The 21,275-nt window shown below is 42.1% G+C and overlaps 2 protein-coding genes across 2 annotated transcripts; one reads left to right on the plus strand and one right to left on the minus strand.

The window, feature by feature from the left end:
• Window positions 1-317: 317 nt before the first annotated feature.
• LOC139649595 (arylamine N-acetyltransferase 2-like) lies at window positions 318-1,346 on the plus strand. Its single transcript, XM_071526048.1, has one exon. It carries the CDS (start codon window positions 483-485, stop codon window positions 1,344-1,346), a length of 864 nt encoding a protein of 287 aa, XP_071382149.1. The 5' UTR covers window positions 318-482.
• An 860-nt stretch (window positions 1,347-2,206) lies between these two features.
• Window positions 2,207-20,413, minus strand: LOC139649594 (E3 ubiquitin-protein ligase MARCHF6-like). The gene is given in 28 exon segments (XM_071526047.1): window positions 2,207-2,346; window positions 3,309-3,444; window positions 3,919-4,051; window positions 4,490-4,579; window positions 4,876-5,010; window positions 5,380-5,561; window positions 5,867-5,936; window positions 6,991-7,213; window positions 7,425-7,562; window positions 8,595-8,815; window positions 9,454-9,588; window positions 10,640-10,683; window positions 10,686-10,730; window positions 11,389-11,449; window positions 11,693-11,773; window positions 11,885-11,943; window positions 12,179-12,230; window positions 12,394-12,426; window positions 12,548-12,612; window positions 13,701-13,845; window positions 13,848-13,889; window positions 14,443-14,502; window positions 14,504-14,612; window positions 15,007-15,079; window positions 15,988-16,131; window positions 17,075-17,148; window positions 19,456-19,555; window positions 20,052-20,413. Coding segments are annotated over 28 exon segments (2,757 nt in total). The 5' UTR covers window positions 20,071-20,413; the 3' UTR covers window positions 2,207-2,258.
• Between the last annotated feature and the right edge of the window lie 862 nt (window positions 20,414-21,275).

A 21,275-nucleotide genomic window follows, 5' to 3' on the forward strand; every position in this document is an offset into this window, starting at 1 on the left:
CAACCTCTCCAATCGGTCACTGCAAGTTCCCAAATGTGCTCTTTTGCATCACAAAGTGACGAATCTGCACGCCTTGACTTTTGCAACACTTCTTGCGATAAATGTGTTGCAAACTCACTTGTAGCCGTGAGGGCAACACATTTATCGCAAGAATAGGTGAGGGGGTGAAGAGAAACTGCATGGTGCATACACATCTGAGATGTTTACAACATACAGTTTACCGTTTGAATTCACGGGAAACTTGAGCCAGCCAGCGCCCACAAGAAAAACACTAAAGTCATCCAGCAACAGGAAGGAAGGAAGAAAGGAAGGGAGAAAGAAAGAAAGCAAATGAATGTGGACGGCACACAGGAACTGCATGGTAGAAAGTCTAAAGTGCACTCTTTAGTGGCCTAGTTTATTTTTGGAAGGCTCGCGGAAGTATATAAGGAAAACGCGACTGCCAGCTGCAGTGAAAAGTTAAACAAAGTGACGCGTAATCTATGAAAATTAGTTCTGTCGAGATGGACACTGAGAAGTATTTGCTGCGCATTGGGTATGTGGCGCCAGCTGAGCCGACCCTGGATGTGCTGCGGTCGGTGCACGCCTGTCATCTGCTGTCGGTGCCGTTTGAAAACCTCACGGTGCACAGCGGGGGACGGGTGCAACTGGACCCTCAGCTTCTGTACGACAAGATCGTAAACCAGCGCCGCGGTGGTTTCTGTTTTGAGAATAACGGCCTTTTCTCCTGGCTGCTGTCCGAAATAGGCTTCGAGGTCACGCTGCTCTCGGGACAGGTGAGGAATTCGATCACCGGCCGATACGGGCCACCTTTCGACCATTTGATCTCAATGGTGACCCTGGAGGGCCGGCGTTGGCTGTGCGACGTCGGGTTTGGCGGGTCAGGTTTCAGTTCCCCCCTGTCACTGGAGACCAGCGGGCTCCAGGAGCAGGGCCACCGCGTGTATCGCATCAGAGAGGACAAGGGTATGTGCTTTCTGGAGTGGCAAGGGGAGGGCGTGGGAGATGTCGAGTGGACAGAGATCTACAAGTTCACGCTTGAACCTCGGCGTCTGGAGGACTTTGTCGAGATGTGCCAGTATCACCAGAGCTCTCCCAGCTCCATCTTTTTCTGCAAGTCCCTCTGCTCCATCATGAAACCAGCTGGAAGGCTCACCTATATTGGTCGCAAACTGATCACCACCACATTTCCCACAGAGGAAAGAGGGAGTGTATTAAAAACCACCTCAGAGGAACTAAAAGATGAGGAGATTCCTGGGATCCTAGCAGAGAAATTTGGAGTTGTGCTGAACTCTCCACTTGTCCCAAAGGATGAAGCAATCACACCACCCCCTGTCATGTATTGATCAGGTTTTCATACCTTGCATTTGCAAGGATCAGGAGCAACCTGCACACGTCTCCATGAGTCATGCTGAGATTAATGCAAAAACTTTTCTTTTATGCGTAAATGTTAGAAAAGATTTTTGAATTCCCTTTTTGGACCTGAGCACTTTATAACACTTATGTCTGAATAAAAGACTGAGTTTTACATTAACCCTAACATATAACTGATCCATGAAGACTTTTATGTCCAAGGTAGATGGTTTTGCTCTAGGCCACTCCTGCAAACACTCTTGCATGGTGTTTTCCTAAACCGCACCCAAGGCGACCTTTAAACTCCTACTGCAACCATAGGCACAAGTGTTTTGTCTCAACACATACACACAAAGCAAATGCAACAAAGATAAATTGTCAGTTTGATTTAATAAATTAATATACATACACTTTTTAAGATGTACAATGGTCATTGCATTAATCCATATGTCTTTTTTTTTTAAGACAACAAAGTCTGCGTTCAAAGTATTTACACATGTACAATTCTCAGGCAGCACTTTACAAAGCAAGGCATGAACAACAATACAGACGCCGGGTTTCAAATCAAACCATTAACCCTCACCCTCCCACCTACTCCTATCTGAGGGGATTTCTTAAGTTGTCTCATAATTCTCATACATTTTCCCATCCAGCCTTTGATTGGGCGTGAAAGGGCATTCAACAAATTGAATGACATCCATCAAATCCACCAAGATCGACGGGAGATTCAAAAGGATTGTGGTCCAAGGACTGATTTGAAATTCAGAAAAGGAGAGCATGGGGTGGGGTGGGGTGGGGTGGGGTGGGGTGGGGTGGGGTAAGGAGAGGGTGGGTAGGGAGAGGGTGGGGTGGGGTGTAGACGTGGGGCAACAGGTGCAAAATGTGGTGACTTCTCACACAAAACTCTATTCTGCAACAGGGTTGGAGGGCGGGACTGAGCTTGCTCTCCCAGCTTTGCGTTCATAATTGACGAGCCTCTGACCAACCAGGTATCTGCAAGTGAGAAAGGAGAAAGACAGCAATTGATTTTAGTGCTTAGATTTGGATTTATAAGTAGGTATTCTGTGGGATGAGTGGTGGGAGTCACAAAAGTAGATAAGATTCACAACATGATAATACTGTGATCATACTATAAAGCAAGGAATCTCTGTCTGTATGTGTGTCCTTCGCATATCTCGAGACTTCACACTTGGCGGATGTATTGCTGGGTACCCAAGGACGTGCAGTGTCAGATTGGACACGCGACACATTCAGTATTAATAAACTTTGAATAAACAAGCGAACAGCGCTCTGTGCAGCAGCGGGGCTCAAAGTATCCGTCTGGAAGCACAGTGTCAAGTGTGAAGTTGTTTGGATGAGCGGTTCTCGAGAAAGCTGCAAGCAGCAATACCGGAGGTCAAGCAATCGGCCCGTTCCGAACAGGCATGTTTTGAACGGGCACTGCACTAGTTCTTTTAAATAACCAGAGTACTATGATTTGATATCATAGATATCATTTGATTTCATGTTTGCATTTCATGTTCCTGTAGTAAAATACTGAAATTGTATCCCTTTGGATAATAAAATGTCAAAACCAATTATACTTCTGAATAAAATGTCATAAATCAATTCCTAGATGAAATTCAAGGCCTTTCAGAGTTTCAAGTGCTCTTTCGATGACCCCGTTTTTCCATTTTCAAGAAAATCATTATGTGGTCTTTCATTAAAAGCTTATGAAACGTGAATACAAATTCCACAATTCTGGGCAACAAACAATGTAATGAAAGTTGCACCAGATGCGTTCAACCTACAAAACTGTTTTGACTGGACAAAACCAGGTTTTCAATGCCCATCCTAAACGTTGCTCACATCAAATAGCCCAATTTAAATCACAGAAACTCCGGTATAAACTCTTCACCATAGGTTGTAAAATACATCTTGCTTCCTAGTGTGGTTCTCCGCTAAACAATGCTTACTTGTCATTCTTGATGTGTTCGTAAAGGCGTTTAAACTGTCGGATCTGGAAGGACAGGATGCCGATAAGAGAGGCCACCATCAAGAGGAATGGGTAGATTCTCCTCTGCATCAGAATCTCCATCTCTGGGGTCACTCCTGTGGGAGAAATGCGTTTAATTCAGTTAAATACTGTTTCATTAGATGGCCCATTAGCTGACGCTGTAGTCACTGGAGTCAGTACTCTGAGATCAGAAGAAAGATCTCCTGGGGACACCTCCGTAAAGTGATAACGCCATTTCAACTCAAGTCAGACAGCAAACACATGCACACGAGGTACAAAGCAGTACTGTCAATGCTTTAAGATGGTTTGGATTGATTAAGGATGGTGGCAATGTTTTTTTGCTTTCCCTCTCAACTTCCTTTCATTTTTTGAGATAATGTTATTAATTACTATGAAACTCATTTTTCTTGGTTTTTGTCTGTAACTAAATGTGGTGCTGCTGGTTTGGCCTGAGGTCCTCAATCTCAAAGTGTTGTTTGGTTAAATTAACAACCTAACAGAAAACGTCAAATAAATCAAAGAGAGAAAGCCACTGATAGATGCAGATGTGCAAGTGCTCAGACACTCACCTACGGCAGGCACCACCCCTGCAGCGATGACATACGGCACACACAAGGACAGCAGCAGGACTGAGATGACGGGGGCTGCCAGTTTACGGATGATAAACTGGAGGTCAATGTTGCGGATACCGTTTGCATAAACCTGAGGAGGAAATTTAGACTTATTATAAAGATAATTAAAATATGATACGTTAATACTCTCTTTTGTTTTGCCCCCCTACATAGGCAGGTCAGAGGTCAGTGTCAGCTACAACAGCAGCCATGGAGCTTATAGGGACTCATTATTAGGGGGCTTGAACCTGGGTTCTCAGATTAAAGGACAACCACTGGGCTACTCTGCTTCCCTATATATACTATATATAATACTATAGTCAAAAACCTTTGCTACTGTCTATAGTCAAGATATCATTATCATTAGATTCTTGTCTAACCAGGAGATTAACAACAGTTTCCTATTAACAGAACATTCTGCAATAGTTGGTGTGCAATTGTGCAATAGACAAAGGGAGAATTACACAGCATCATAAGGCTCAATGCCTACCAAAGTGAAAATGTTAAGTAACATGCATTCAGTACCCACCTGCTCAATGACAGTCTTCAGCCACCACTGAGGGCCCATGAGAGTGATGGCAGCAATGATTTTGGCATGGAGCACTCCAAGTGCCCAGTCCTATAGACAAAGGAGAGATAAATGGGTGAACGTGAATGCAGGACCTTCTACACGACACCTTCACATACTTCCCTAGATCCCACTAGGAAATGTGACTATGCAAGGGAGCACACAAACAGGGAAGCAGTGTAAAGGGACTTTCACAATACAATACCAACACAGCAATGGGCCAATGAAAACAGAATGAGTCTTGTGATGACATCTCTAGGAATGGAGGGGGGGGGGGGGGGTGGAGAAAGATGGAGACAGCCATACAACCTACACATATATATATATATGTATATGTATATACATACCTGCCAGGGGTAGAAGAGGGGTGTCTGGTCCAGAGGCACCCTGAGTGGAGCCACGATAACCAGTTCAAACAACAGGCCCAGTAGCAGTGGGATGACTCCAGCTACCAGCAGAGCTACTACCAGGGTCTTCAGGATCTACACACATAAAAACACACACACACATACACAGTGAGATTATAAAACATCTTTTGTTGCAAAACTCTTAATTGTGTTCCATGTATATTGAAAACTACATCTCAGAATCTACCACATCATCAAGTATGGTCGCTTTAATTTATCCCCTCCTCGTTGTTACTGAATTGGTTCCTCAATGGAAGAGAGCTGGTGCAGCATTGGAAGATCAGACTCCCTGAACAGAAACTACCTGGGTGGGATATTGACACCAGACAGATGCTGGTAATTAAAAGGGGGCTTGAGCATGAGTCTATGCCACTATGCCAGCCCGCCACCCAATTGACGTTGGTAAACAAAAAAAAACAGTCAATTTCCTGCCCTGATGCCTACCATGAGCGTCCACTCCTGGACTTTGAGCATGATGACAGTGCGCCCCTGGGGCATCCAGGCCAGCAGCACAGTGACTCCGCGGATAGACAGCCAGCAGACGTACAGGCCGCACGCTGCCGTGTACAGCTCGTGGATCTTGGAGTTTCCTGTCCAGAAGGACATCAGCCAGCGCCCGGTGAACACTGCAACCCACATAAGAAGAAAAACACTTTGTAACTCCAGACACTTGATTATTATAACTTCATAATTACACACTGTTAACATGAGTGCTCATCAACTTTTTAAAATACTTGACAGTGATCCTTGGATCTGGTTGAGGAAGAGTAGAGTCCATTTCTATTTGAGCTAATGCTTAAAATAGAACCCCTTTTAACTCCCAACACACACATACAACCTTCAACTATGAACCCTTCAATTATGGTTTGGGTGTGGGTCTACAAAGAGGAAAAATGGGCTGTTGGTTGTGCTGTGTGTGTCCACATCTCACCTGGTAGGGTCAGGCACACCAGGCTGGCCACCAGCAGAGTGATGCACATGAATGCTATCAGCAGCACAATCTGGAGACAGGATGACAGAGATGTCGCCATTATAGTTAATCACAGAGGAACCAGAAGAGGTCAACAGTTTCCAGGGGACAGGAGCAATGGGTTTAAGAGCAAAAGGGGATGGTTGTTATTAGGAGTTATGGTAGTGAAGCCTTCAGCTTGTTCACATTTGATAAAGACTCTGATTCTCCATTCTCTGTCGCATTGTATAAATCTGTGCTCTTTGTATTTTTCCATGTATCGTTGTCTAAACTCCTGTTTGATTGTGTTGGGCTATTATCTTAGAGAGAGTGCTGGGAGACCAAGTTGAATTGTACGTCCCAAGATGTAAGTGGTAGCTTGGGCGTTGGCACATTTCTAAATTTGTCTGTGATGGAAACCACAAATACCGGGTGGTCCTAGAATGCTTTCCCAAGAAGAGATTTTATGGAAAAATAGCCTTATATAACAGCCTAAGTGCTGTTATATAATCAATCGTGAATGATAATACAGAGTAAACACAAATCTTAACCTAGTACTGAGTATTATCACCTGCTGAGTATATCTACTCTCTGTAACCCTGCTGCCTGCAACCATGCCCCCCTGGGTGGTAGGGTAACCATAAATTAGAAGGGTGTTCCCTAAGCACAGCAGCCTGGGTAAAATTTACAACTTTAACTTGCAGTCGCATGACTATAGTTATGGCTTGTCATTGTCTTACTTAATGTAAATTTAAATGGTTCTGTGTTGAGCAAGTTTCATAACCCTAGGGCTCATGAAATTAATTGAAAATATATTATGTAATGTAAAACAGGTACAGATACTATACAGTCCCCCAGCGCATGTGTAGTTTTGCAAGCTACAGCTACCTTGCTAATAATGATTTCAAAGCAAACTGTAAAAGTTCAAATATCAGTAATAATCTGTGTCAGAAAGGGTTGTGAATTGTAACCAAAACTGCCAATCTTTGGTAAATAAAAAAGTGGAAGGTATATATATGAATTAAGACTTTTACTTCCTTTTATATTAGTAGACCCTGCTCAAGAAACAGCAGTAATGTGTATCCAAGGCCATGGGACGGACTCACCCTGAAGGGGAAGCGGAGGGGTCGATGGTAGGGCTGGAAGCCCACTGGCCCCCCTTGCTGGAGGATGGCCTGGTGGGCAGCATGCAGCCCCTCCCCTACAGCCGGGGCCGGGTTGTTGTTGTTGTTATGGTGACCCGGAGGAGGGTTGTTGTTATTGTTGTTGTTGACAGGCTGGTTGGCATCATTGTCCTCCTGCTCTCCCAGAAGGTAGGAGTGGAGGTCTCTGTGGAGGCAGAGAGGAGGGAGCACATTCATGTTGGAGATGTTGTCAGTGACAGATAACCATTCTGGGTGTGTGGTGAAAGCAAAGAAAGAAACAAACTTATCAGGAGAGGAGGTCACTCGAGAAATTGAAACTTTGAGAAATGAAGCAAAGGGCTTGACTATTTGTACTTAGAACGTGAAAAGTATATAGAAACAGTACACTGGCTTACAGTAAATATCCAGCGCTGACAGTCCAGGCCCTGACCAGGCCTTTGAGCCACTGGCGGGTGTGACCCTGCTCCAACAGAGCCGGCAGCACCACCTGAAGTAATAACAGCTCCAGAGACAGCTCACTGACCGGGGCATCACTAAGGCGGAGAGAGAGGTACACGGGTTCAGAGAGCAGTATAGAAAGCGGTATAGAGAGAGAACGAGAGAGAGAGAGAGAGAGAAAGAGAGAGGTATAGACAGTGGAAATAGCTTTTGCTTTTTCTACTAGTTAACTTTCATTCCAACAGTCAGAACATCTTGTGAGAGTTTGAGTTATAACGATACAGAGCTACATTGTGAGAGAAGTTAGGTGTAAAATTTTATTTACAATGCATGTCTTAACTTATTTCATACTGTACATTTTTTATATTTTGTATTCTTGTACATATTTTCATATTTGTTTCTTTGTCTCACTGTGTTTTGCTGCCATTTTGCACACCGTCTTAATGCTGTAATTCATTGTAATTCATACCTTTTCATATTTTCATTTCATACATTTCTACTTCACATGTTATAGTGCTGAAATTGTCAGTTGCGTATGTTTAGATGTGAACCCTCTTTTGCAATCTTGTTATTTATATTCTATTTTTCTTCACTGTGTTACTATTTGTGCCTGCAATGGCCTATTTTCTCCAATGGGATCATTAGAGTTTAATTTCATTTTATCTGAGAAGGGAGAGACAGTTTTGAGAGAGGGCTTGCTGACTCGGAAAAAGCGAGGGAGAAAGACAAGCTTAGAGAGACAGATGTATTTCATCGACTTCAGCACTTAAGCATCACGGAGGGAGGGAGGGAGAGAGAGAGGGAGAGAGAGAGAGAGAGAGAGATCAAGTGAGAAAAATAGACAGAAAGACAGATTGAAGGAGATGGAGATAGAAAAAGTGAGAGTGATGAAGACAGAGATACAGAATGAGGGATATACAGAAAGAGAGAGCTAGAGCTAGATTTCCTCTAAAGTTTAACATTGATTCCATTCCGATCAAGTAAATGCAAATGTATTGCAGCAACATCTTGAGGCTGTTTGGGCTGGGGAGAAAGTGAAGATTATCACCATATCAAGGAGGTAGAATAAGAGTCAAGGGCTTTCACACAGTTCAACCTTCTTTAGCTTTTTTAGGTCTGCTGGTTACCTGTAGAGCATGACGTTGTATGGGAGGAAGGTGGGCAGCAGCAGTTTAATCAGCCTGATGGGCAGCCACAGCATGAGCAGCACGATGGAGCCGAACACCACCACAGACAGGATGAACCGCCGCAGGTGTCTGTAGATGGGCAGGTGGATCATCTCCTGCACCGGGTTAAAATCGGGGTCGTTGAGGTTTCGCAGAAACCACAGCACTCCGGGCCTCAGCACCTGATGGGCAAACGGGAAGAGAGGGGATGTAATCATACATGAATCAGTCAGCGGAGGAACTGCTTTTAGCATTATTTAAAATGGAGAGCTGCAGTCCTCAGTTCTGATTGGCTGAGTCAGGTTCAAAGCCGCCATAAAAGGTTCATTAAATAAACACCTGTGACCACATAATTAATTTAAGCAATAAGCCACAAGAGGTTTACAGTGATTATAGAACAGCCAAGAGGCGCTGTTGGACAATAATAATGATGAAATAATAATTAAATGTTAATCTTCTGCCAAGCAACATTGTTCTTTTATTGTTCAGTCACTAAACAAAGTTCATTCATATGCTCATCAATATTCAAATGAACTGTTATGCAGTGGTGCAAGTTTATGGGATATTTTACGACTTTGAACGTGACCGAACTGAAGAAGGACCACAACTAACCGTTTAACATTAAAACTCATAATGGTATTAGAACTATATAGTGTAATTATCATCTTATCACTCTTGATTTTTTTCCTGTTTCCTGTTTTTTTTAATCACTTTCCTTATCCGTTTTATCAATGTGCAAATAATTTAACTAACCTAGGCTTGGTTCCCCAAAATCATTGCATGGGAAACCCAGCTCTACTGGTTGTGGTCCTGATCTTACCTCTCGCAGGAGGAGGATGAAGGAGGCAAAGTAGAAGACATAGACCATTCCCACAAGCCAGTGCAGGAACATGGTGGTACCGGGTGCTGATTTAAAACTCAGCTCTCTGTCCTTCAGCGAGGCATCAAACATCTCCTGCAGGAGGGAAGATGGTTTAAATCCACTGTCAATGTTCCAGATGGTTTTCAATGCCAAACCACTTTACGATAAAGATATCAGTTCCAATCCTTCAAATTCAGTGCTGGTTCTAACATGATACGCACAGTTGGCTAGAGAGTAAATTAGAGTGAAGTGCGCTCTGTGTATGCCATCTGCTTATCTAATTAAAGTCAGACCAAACTGAACTGATTTTCTGACTGGAAATGCCTTAAGGCTGGTAGATAACCTGATACACCATTGTAAGAATATAACATTTTGAAGCTTTTGCTGACTTTTCAATACCTTTTGATGGGTAAACTGATATTGGTATCAAGGCATGGCACAGGAATTGTATTTTGATCACCAGCTCTAGTGCGAGAATAATAAAGCATTAATCTTTTAGACCATGAGTTCTTGATCTATTTCTGCAGAGGACGAGAAATTCCATTTTCTACCCTCATGTCACCATAGAGACACTGCGGAGCGCGTCATTCTTCGAAAGCCACGCCCACCAAGGGAGAAAACAATATCGCTAACAAACAAGCAAAAGCGGCGATCGGGAGGAAATCTTTTCAGATATGGACAGCCTGACAAGGTTTTTCCTATTTTCGAGTAGACAAGTCTGTCATAGAATTATTTCGGCACACTGCCTCCAACAGAGAGGGAAATGTACATTGAAAAAATGAACTTAATTGGCCTCCATCACTGTCCTATTTCATTACTCCAATAAAGCTGGATAAATGATCCCACACAGTGGCCTGAAGTGAAATACTTTGACACTTACCACTACTTCATTTAATCACCAGGTAAGATAATAAACTGACCTTGAATAATTCCACTTCATATTTAAAAATCTGAAGTAGGCTACAGCTATGCTTTTCAGACTATAATTTTGAGCGACGCTGATGTGACATTGGTTATTAAAATGGATTGTTGCTAAGTTAACTATCTTATGTTGACAAATCAGGCTTTAGTCAAAATTAATAAACAATGAAGAAAAGTACGAGGAGTTGAAGAAGAGTTGCAAGAAAGAGCAAGAGAGTCTTACTAAAGAGCAGATGTCAAGCCACCAGCCACAGATGAGTGGAAAACGCCAATCTCCACGACAACCAGCAGAGAGACCTGTAATGGAAGTAGAGCTCTGCCTCAGTAACAGGTAATTTACACATATCAATGAACTAAAGGCTTGAAATCCAGATATGAACGGGTTAAAATTCAAGTAGCCTCTTAATGACGTTGGTAAGAATGTGACACTTTATTTTCCCAAAGGGAACGTTTCTTTTGGCTAGCCTCCTTGATGCCATTAAAGGACAAGCCCTAGGGCTGTCCCACTGACAGTGAATGACAGATGAACACTGTGGACACAATGACATGATGCCAGGGCAAATTTAAACAGATGTGGCCATGTTTTCTGGCTCGCACCTGTTAGCACTATAATGAAATATAGCTCGGTTGGATGTAAAAGCTCTAGTTACTGCAGCTCACCCACCCTCCCCACTGCTGTTCTGTTTTCACCTATGTTGTTTCTGCTGTCAGTTTAGATTCTGTTAATCCAATGCAACTGTATCTTAGCTTGTTATTTAATTGTTTTGGTCATCATATTCTATTGTATTTTTAATCCCTCTGCTTCTATGTTTGACTGGGTGCATAATCATGTTAAATGTAGAGGCTTGTAGGGACTTTGGAAATCTCAGGAAAATCAAAGCCTCCAAATTGTCAGTCTATATTCTCCACCAAGGACGATGCTTACACAAATAACACAAGCAGAAATGCAGCAAGAGGCGTTACCTTGACAACGAGTGTAGCAGACTCCCAGGAGGCGTCGGGAGCGCTGGAACCTGACCAGAGCAGCCAGTCCCTAAAACACAGCCGTTAAGGATCAACACACACACACACACACACACACACGCCTACATCTACACACACACACAAATACAGACACACCTCCCAGAACAAATTTCACATGCACAGTCTCTCTTATTCTTGCAAGACTGCAGACATGGACAGTTGCGAAACAGCCTGTACCAAATAATATCTGATCTGATTTAGCTCTACATGTCAGCAGTGTAAAGGGGATTAATGGTGGCAGACGGAAGGATACATGACAGAGGATGAGCGTCATGGCCAGCAGTATGTAGCCCACGATGGTTGTGATCAGGCCCTCGAAGTGGGAGGCTTGAACCTAAAGGAAAGGAGAAAGAGTTAGTGAGTCAAGAATTAAAGCATAATTAAAAGATATAATATTCCATAATAACACTGAGATAAGACTGACAGGATAAAAGCAGTTTCTTACATATTCCTCAAAGCCAAGACCCACGACAGAGAAATGTCCAATATGGTAGGGACAGAATGCTGAATGGGGGAAAAACAGAAACGTTTTTCTATTGTGCTATATAAACTCAAAAAAGAAGAAATGCAATCAACCTGCAGCATTGGTATTATTGTATATCATTATGTAGAGTAGAATTGTGTGTTATTAGTATGACATTCGTTAGCGATCAGGGTTAGCTAACACTACACCTTATATTTGTATACCCTAATGCTTACGACAGTATGCATCCTTCTTCAGGATGTTCAGTTTACTCACCAAAGACCAGGATGAAGAGAGTGTTGAGAGAGACTACCCAAAACACGTGCTCCTAGAAGACAAAGATACAGGGACACATCAACTGGCAAGCTTTCAAATGTCACACATACTTTTTACAAACGATTCTTGGCATTAAAAAACAATCAATCAACAACTGTTTACTACAATAAAAAATTATCTTTGTCAATAAGATAATTATGGATGTAAAATCTTACCAAGAATACCAGCGAACCATCCAGGCCAAGCATCTGGTTGGCAAAAAAATAACATAATGTTTTTTTCACATGAATAGATGTATGTAACAGGGACAACAATACACCTATAGGAGTTGTGTATTGGGGATGTTTGGAGATGTGATGTCATGCAGACTCACCCTTTCCAGGTGAGCTCCTCGGCCGCCCTGTCCCACTCCAGAGCGTTCCAATTCATATCATCTACAGACACAGATATCAACTTTAAACACCCTAAAAGATCACTATATCTGCAACATTAATTCTCCTGGCTGATGTCCTGTGCTGTCAGAGCTCACAGTAATCTGAAAAATCACTACATTAGCAACAAAAGGCTTCTACCGAAAGATATATCACAAGGACATTTAAAAAGGGTGAATTTGATCCAATATCATTTTCAAAATAAATATTGTTTAAATCTTCTTGCTTCTCAGATATGACCACTGCACTGCAGCACACTATGAAATGAGCCAGGATAACACTGTCCTTCATTCATCCTGCCAACAACAACAGCATTAACAAATTCTCACAGCAGAGCTGTGGTTTATCAGGTCAAATGTTTGTGAGGCAGAACACTATTTATTTTAGCTGACATTTAATGAGTCATCTTTTGGTAACAAGCTGAAGAAAAAAAAAAAAAAAAAAAAAAATATATATATATATATATATATAAAAAGATCTTATTGTTATATGATTCTTGTATATTGTTCTGGAGAAATATGAATTACATAAAATATCCGCAGCTAGGCCTGTTAAGCCCTGTAGTGCAAAACAGGCTATTGTGAGGTGTTTACAGTCATTTAGCTGCAGTGCCCCCCCACAGCTAGAAAAAATGTAAATATAATCACAATTCATCACCAGGCCTTGTTAGTCAGCCTGCTGCAAAAATGGCCCATTTACCATAACACAAATATCCAAATTAGAGTCATTCTTTAAAAGTGCTATGGGTAGCATTTTTAAACATCAATATATCATTGTCAAATTAGCTGAGATACCTTGGTGTAATTACCGTTAACAAATGAGACAATGGTCGAGGCGATTAGTAGCCTCTGTTTCACCCCAATGGTATTCTTCGTGCTAGTGTTTCTCAAAATTAAGACCACATTTCTCATAAATCCCGTTTTTTATCAGATTACTGATGTTAAAATTCTATACATAGCACCTTTGACTTCAGCACCTACCAAAAATTACCCCCTACCCCACATCTAGGACAAACTTCAACAGGAACACTGCTATTGTGGTAACCTACATCTACAGTAAACTGAACACCACTTCCTCCCACAAACTCCAACCTTGTGCTCCATTGTTGGCGTCTGCGTCTTCAGCGGCTGCCCCCTCCTCTTCCTCCAGCTCAGGGTCGTCTCCCTGGTCCGGAGGGACATCCGGGGGCTCGGGCTCTGCCTCATTCTGGGCCGGGGGATCAGCGGGGGCCGGCTGGGCGCAGGGGGCTCATCAGCTGCTCCCTGACCTGCGCCTTGAGCCTGGAGGTCAGGGGACAGGACGAGTGGGTGTCATAGGAAATTACAGAGAGGGGGATTTTGTGTGTGTGTGGGAAAGCACAAGTGAGTGTGTGACTGAATGAGTAAGTATGTACATCAGGGCAAGATATGGTTATGTTATGTTAGGAAATGGTTCTGTTTCCAAATGACGCACATCGTATTACAGAAACAGATAAAACTGTGTGTGCGTGTGCATTCATGATACATTATGATCATGAATATGGCTTTGGCTATCAGAGAATTGACTGACTCAGGAAGCTCAAGTACTCATACTTATGAGGCACTGTTGAGGAACAACTCACTTGTACTCTCTTTCATTCTATCCTTCTGTCTGTCTTTCCATCTGAACCCAGCTCTTCCTTTTCATCTCCTCTCTTCCTTGGAACTAGAAAAACTCCTCAAGTCAGGTGTTTTGAAGGGCAAGATAAAGCTTTCCATATATTCCTGCTGATCCTTAAGTTCCGTGTGTGCACGCTCTCCTGAATAATTCATTACCATCATTTATTATATGCATCCATATTGCAGGGCACTCTACCTCATTGGGTTGTCCGGCTGCGTTGGGTGGTGGTGGCTGGTGCTGCTCTAGCCACTGGGGGGGCGCCACCGTGGACAATCTGTTCTCTGAGCCACACCAGGCTGATAAATGCACACAGGGTGCAGGTGACAACGAAGCAGCCCTGCAGACAATCCGCCAGCAGGTTCTCTCTGCAGCAACACACACAAAACCATATGAACACAAAACCATATGAACATTTGCATACACACATACGGACACACAGGTTTGAGAGAGTGGCCGAGTTGCCTTTTCCTTAGGGACATTTTTAGCAACTAGGTGCAATCTCTTGCTCATACAAAATCATATGAATCAATGTGAAAATGCAAAAACACAGATCTTAAATATACAGAGCATAAAGCAAAGCTAGTGAAAATGCATTAAAAGTGAATCAGTTTAAAATTTTCTAAATCCAATTTTCACAGCCTGTGTGCAAGCAATTACAGAAAATAAATGACATTGATTGTCATTACATTTGAAACGCTATTTTTTCCATGCTAGTGTTTAAGTGCTGGAGAACGCTGTAAAGACATCATCATCACTCACGTAGAGAGCATGTCCAATGGCAGTGTCAAAAGTGAGCTCACAGAGCCAGTAAACAGACACTTGTAGATGCGACCTGAGAGAGAAAGACAAGATAAATAACTTGGTGTCATTGTGTACACTGACATGAAAAATGTAATCAGCAGTAACTCTGGTTGAATCCTCTGAAAACTCCCTCTGGGCTGAAAACCAAGTTGTGAGCTGTAAACAACACCACCTTACAGAGAGAGCTGTATACATGAAAGTGAAACATGAGCAATTTGTTGTTTCTTAACAAATGATTTAATTTGTGAGCACTTAATAGGTCTTGCTTACTTTTTTTTAACATTAAGTACTGACGGGGATTTACATAACACACACACACACAAAATTGCCTGTTATGTAATGGTACTACAGCCTTAATTCTCTTGATCCGGTACATGAGCCAATATGTACAGCTTATGTCATGACAAAAACGTGTTACTAACTAAAGTGTGGAACTGTGCATCAAAGGTGTGTTAAGTGTGTGTGAGTGTGTGAGCCACTTCCTTTCACCCTACTGGGACAGAACGATGGAAAGCTATGATCCCTTATCGCTTTTACCATTCCCACCCTTCATGAAGACGAGAGACAGACTAACTGATTAAGATGTTTACGATTTTTAAAACTTGCACCCGCTGAGACAGGGATTCTACAAAAGGTGTAATCCAGTATTTGGGAGGTGGTACTGGTCTTGAGATGCTGAAACATTGTGAAAAAGCCTAGCTCTAGTGTGTAATCACAAAGATAGAATTAAAAGTCCTGTGCTTGACACTTGAAACTTGTTCCATTTATTCTTAGCATCTAATACCAACATAAAATAAGCAAATGTATTTATAGCTCATGCCTATTCAGAGTGATATTACTACATCACAAGTGTGCGGATACACATTCAATTTATCTGTCTGTGTGTGTGTGTGTGTGTGTGTGTGTGTGTGCCCATCTGTGTGTGTGTGTACTACTCACACGCAGTGAGAGGAACCACCCCGAGCCATGCGAAGGCCACCAGTGTGTAATGGAACCAGTAGCGGATGGCCGTGCCCACACTGGTCAGCAGGCCGGCACAAATGTCCTGGATGGGCAGACGGGAGGGCATGTCTGGGGAGTAGACTGGAGGGGAACAGGGAGACATTCAGTGATCTTTTCTCTATCATGACTTCCTGTTTAGAGTGTTGTGTGGTAATAAATTATTTAGGAATGTGTTGCAATAATATTATTACTTTTCCGAGTGATGAATAGTGGAAATAATGACCATTTCAATTTCAGTGCCAATTCAAAAAAAAAAAAGTTGTTACTTTTGCTAACACCCCCTCTAAATGTCAGATTGAAGTTGAATTATCCAACCTTATACAACAGTTTGTTCCGGTCGAATAATTTGATTGGACAGGAGGCAGTATTACAGTATTAGCCATCGCACTCTCACACTGAGCAAGCTTGGATGAGAAAGTGCAGAAAAGTTGACTTTCTCCAGGTAGAAGTATTTCCACTACTTTGAATTTATCGTGAAAAATTATGACAAGAGCAAACATTAATGCTACTTGGTTGTACTAATCATTCACAGAGAAGCACACAGGAGAGGTAGTTCAGTTATCCTGATTTTTGAAGGCAAGAGCAAATAGCAAAAGCAATGTAACAAAGTAGGATAACAAATTATTGCTCTAGGGACATACAGGTAGCCTAAAATATTGCTCTTGAAATGAGTAACTATTAATAAGTAACATATTTTGGGGGATTAATGACCCAAACACTTCTGGTTTAATCCTAGTAATAATCTGATTCACTGTCAGCACTGCAAGCCAACAGCACTGCCTAGCCTCTTTAATTTAACTTCTTTATAACTGTGGCTGATCTGACACCAATTAAGATTTTAAAAATAGGCCAAATGAAAAAAAAAAAGTGAGTTTCAACAAATGGTCATACGAAGAAAGGATGGACAAAAAAAAGTCTATATGGCCCCATATATAAGACAACTCACTGAGCTTTGCATTTTTAGGAAAGCTGACGCTGTTTAATATATTAAAGTGGTTGATCTATAAAAGCCACAAGTACTTACTTGGTGTGAAAGCAAATCTGTGCTTGCATAATTCACAATACTCCTTCCTGCTATGCTTCAGCCACTGGACCAAGCTGTGAAAGCAACATTAAGAGGGTGAAAAGTAGAACACACTCCAAAAACTTGTGCTGGCTCAGCATTTTTCTACAGAGTACTGCTGAGTTAGAGAGACTATTTTCCTCCATGTTTGGACCAAATGCACATTAGCCATGATGAACAGACATTTCACATAGAGAAATTACTCATATGATACCCATGAGGTTAGTGATTTTGCATGTGTGTATTTAAGGAAACAGATGGAAAAACTGAAGAGTCATTCAGACCTACAGTAGAACTTGGTTTATCCCAATCTCATACTTCCAAATCCATAACAAGATTTACTGAATAGCAATGAGCAATCTTATATAAACTAAACAAGCAAATCAATAAAAACAGAATAATGTGTGTGTGTGCATCCACATTTCAAATGTCAAAATTTCTGCTTTGGTCTGGAATTTTAGTAGATTTCATTGCTCCGGACATTTCACTCTCCCGAACGGGCTCTATTGACGAGGGGTTTGGATAAACAAAGTTCCACTACATAACTAGAAGGAACTCCTGTGTTGCGGATTTAAATCACAGTCTGTGACGCAGTCGGGTTCTGAGACAAAGGTCTGCAGTGTTGACCCGACATAACCTTTTTCTCAGATACCGACACTATGACCGCACCAGTACATGGGGTGACGAGGACGCAGTCTCAGCTCTGATGACCTCTCCAGGACCTCTGGACTCAACAGACACCGGCTGTGAGCACATATCATATTTCAGCCATAGTAAAACAACGTCAGGATCCGGGGGCGGTCAGCTCACTATCTGATTAACGGCTGGAAAGGGCCTATCAGCAATTTCTGAGCTACTCTCTGCTTGTAGGTTGCCCATAATGACACCATGTCGGGATGTTGTGACATAGGCTAGACTGCAGGATTAACAACTGGGTTATGTAAGGCAGCAATTACTCCTGGCTGATTCCAACACACACCGACTGGGCAGTAAAGAATTGCGTGATTAGACCTAAAAACTACAGTTACGTTTGTCGGTTCAATGCAACTTTTATCATCCAGGGTTCCCACCGTGACCCTGTTGTAAAATTCCATGAGCGCTTCCATGACAGAAACATTATATTCCTTCCTGGTTTGTTAATGTTTTTCAGCTCATAACATTTGTAAAGCTGGCATAGGCTACACCTCGCTAAATTCCTTGACCAATGGGAACCCTGATCATCTGATCACACCAGGACACGTCGAGTGCCTGGTGTGGATAAAGATAAGATTAGGCTAGATAGATAGATAGATAGATAGATAGATAGATAGATAGATAGACAGATAGATAATACAAAAATAAATAGGCAAATAAATAGTAATCCTATAAAGTAAATAGGATTTTGTTCACATAGCTATTGCTGAGTAATGCTGACACTGATTTGAATAACTGCAGCCACAGGAGACACATAACAGCTATTTTCAGGCCAAGTGTAACTGTAGCCATAGACTCAGCACAACTCCACTATTCAGACACAATAGGTACTGGCCACAAACTGTCATTCTAAACTTCACGGGATGACGATGAACTAATATGGATACAGACTGAAGTTCAACAATTGCCACAGAACAATCCAGGCCTGGCCTTTGCTTCTGCCTGGGGCTTTCCATCCACCTGACCCTCTTGTAAGCGGTGACAGTCACATACAGGACAAGAGGGGAACAGAGCACAATCCCCCCAAACAAAAACACTGGGGCTGGCATTGTTTTCAGCACACCAACACCCCACCTCAGGACAGTTACCTGGGATACTACATAACCAGGATGTAAGGGACACAGAAGGGGAGGAACCTGTTTTGCATCCTTCCATCTTTCTTCTATTTGCTGTCAAGCCACGACTACATGCAGTATCAATAAGTCCCCAACCTATGCAACAAGCCAAGTGATCAAATTACATAGCAACCACCCTGTAAAATTTTGAAGGGCAGAGATGATTATAAAAAATATAATACATTTTTCGAGAAGAATCGAGAATCTGTAACATTTAGATTTTGAGAGTTATAGATGAGTACAAGAAGCGTTCCTGCCATTTGTATTGACTTTCAGTAATCTTTAGTATTTACAATTTCTACTGTTACAATTATGGCACCAGCGTAGGCTCACTTTGCCCTTTCAATCTGGATGACGTGAGTAATCTCAGGTAACAGACCAGATCACTTCCTATTATCTTCACTAAGCAAATCTCACTGAACACAATGGAAAAGTTGGCAGTGTGTAATGCAGTGATTGTGGGGTGAAAGGGGGGCAGGGCAGGGTGTCATTAATGACTGCTTTCCAGGGGAGGGGGCAGCCAAACACACTTACCATTCCTGGTGGATGAATTTAATACTGCCAGTGCAGACACAGGGGTGGTAGAGGGGTTTGTCTGGGGTCCCCTCGGAGCGGCACACACGACAAATATCCGCTGCACATACAGTATGTAAGTGAGGAAGATGCCCAGTGTCCAAGCCAAGCAAGGGACAGTTGACCAGACAGAGAAAGAAACAGACAGGGAGGGAAGGCAAGGGAAGGGAGCGTTATTAGAGAGGCACGTTTAGGAAGAATAACTTGTGAACACATTAAACTGGTAGCAAGATCCTCAAAAATGTACGTTATGCAAGAAACTAAGCTTATCCATAGCTATTGCATGAGAGATTGGTGAGATCATCATAATGTATTTCTGATAGTTTCTATGCTCCCCATTCAATGCTGATTCATAACATACGCACATATCGCCCAATTCTAATAAAAATGTTTTAGCAGTCTGCTCTATGCTAACTGAATTAACTTCACAATACGGTAGTTAGCTAGTAAGCTAACAACTAGCAGGCCAGCACAGCAGCAGGCTTCTCTCCCAGTGATGCAATTTTGGAGCTAACGTTCGTTACTGGGAAGCTACAGCAAGTGAGCTCTTTATTTACCTTCCTCGGCGGTATCCATGTTGTTCGCTATGCACTGGTCGCCTTTTCTTCCACGACTATATTCTATTCTCAATCCATCCACGATACAGACTATATCGTTTAGCTAGCTAACTAAGCTAGCGAGATCAGAGTATCCTTGGGGCTCGGATACATTAACAATCATAAAATGGTGTCCCCACAGATTGAACACCAGCGCTTGCTTCGTTGCGTCCTATCACAGCCAGTTCGTAGTATTTTCAAAGCTGGAGAGTGGATTTTATTTTTACGGTAGGTTTTCACTGTAAAACCTCGAAACGATACATCCTCTTCATTGCTGAAATATGACCAAGGAGACAGGCATATAGCTAACCTCGCTAGCTGACCAAGTCGCTGCTGCTAGCTCCTGTCACAACACTTTTCACTTACGACAGCGTTTCACGTTTTACGGCAGGGGAACTTCGAGGACTGCTGTCACGTGGATGCAGAATACAATCAGGTGAAGGGAATGCAGAAGCAATCACACTCTCTTAATATCAATGAAGTCCGGATTTGTTTGAACACAATTAAAATGTAGGAGCTGGTAAATTAGAAAATGTGCTCTTGGCCTCTCTGGCATTAGAGTCTGACGCCGGGTATCCGATATCTAGCCAGAGTGAAGAGCGACATCTAGAGGACTTAACTTGAATCAATATTTTTTATTTGACAATAAATATACAAAGAATAATAACACTAGGGGAGGGATACATGCATCTGACAATTGACAGACTGACTAGACTGACAGCTATTTTATTATTACTTTTTAAGAGTGTTTATGTACTTTGAGCTCATTGATCAAAGAAAAACATGTTTTTTTTTGGTTTATGAATTACCATTTCTGAATGTGAAATTCAGCCATTATTAGAAAAATGTCTTCTATCTTCTTCCTTACCCTGTTCATTATATCTTTTTTTCTATAGTCTATGCGTTAAACCCATACATCACAATTTCCCACAAAAGTAGACCGTGCCTGAATAAATAAATATAATAGCTACTGTTTTAGTGTGCTCATGACAAAATACATAGCCTAATTATACCAAGCCATTACCTCTGCAAGTAATGGCTTGTAGGATAGAATTTGTGAAAAAAATGCAAATGACACTGCTTCACCTTATTTATAATTAGGTATTTATGGGGCACTAACCGTTTCTTCTACCTACATACTTAATTGTTCTGATAGGAATTGACATAAGGTACTTCATTAAGATT

Source organism: Centroberyx affinis, unplaced genomic scaffold, assembly GCF_046629955.1.
Source record: "Centroberyx affinis isolate AG114_WGS23_722 - 3 ecotype Tasmania unplaced genomic scaffold, CSIRO-AGI_Caff_v1 ptg001383l_1, whole genome shotgun sequence".
In the NCBI taxonomy this organism is placed as follows: domain Eukaryota; kingdom Metazoa; phylum Chordata; class Actinopteri; order Beryciformes; family Berycidae; genus Centroberyx; species Centroberyx affinis.

Bases quoted from the DNA above. Each gene is read 5' to 3' on its own strand.
- LOC139649595 (XM_071526048.1), top strand. From the start codon at position 483: ATGAAAATTAGTTCTGTCGAGATGGACACTGAGAAGTATTTGCTGCGC.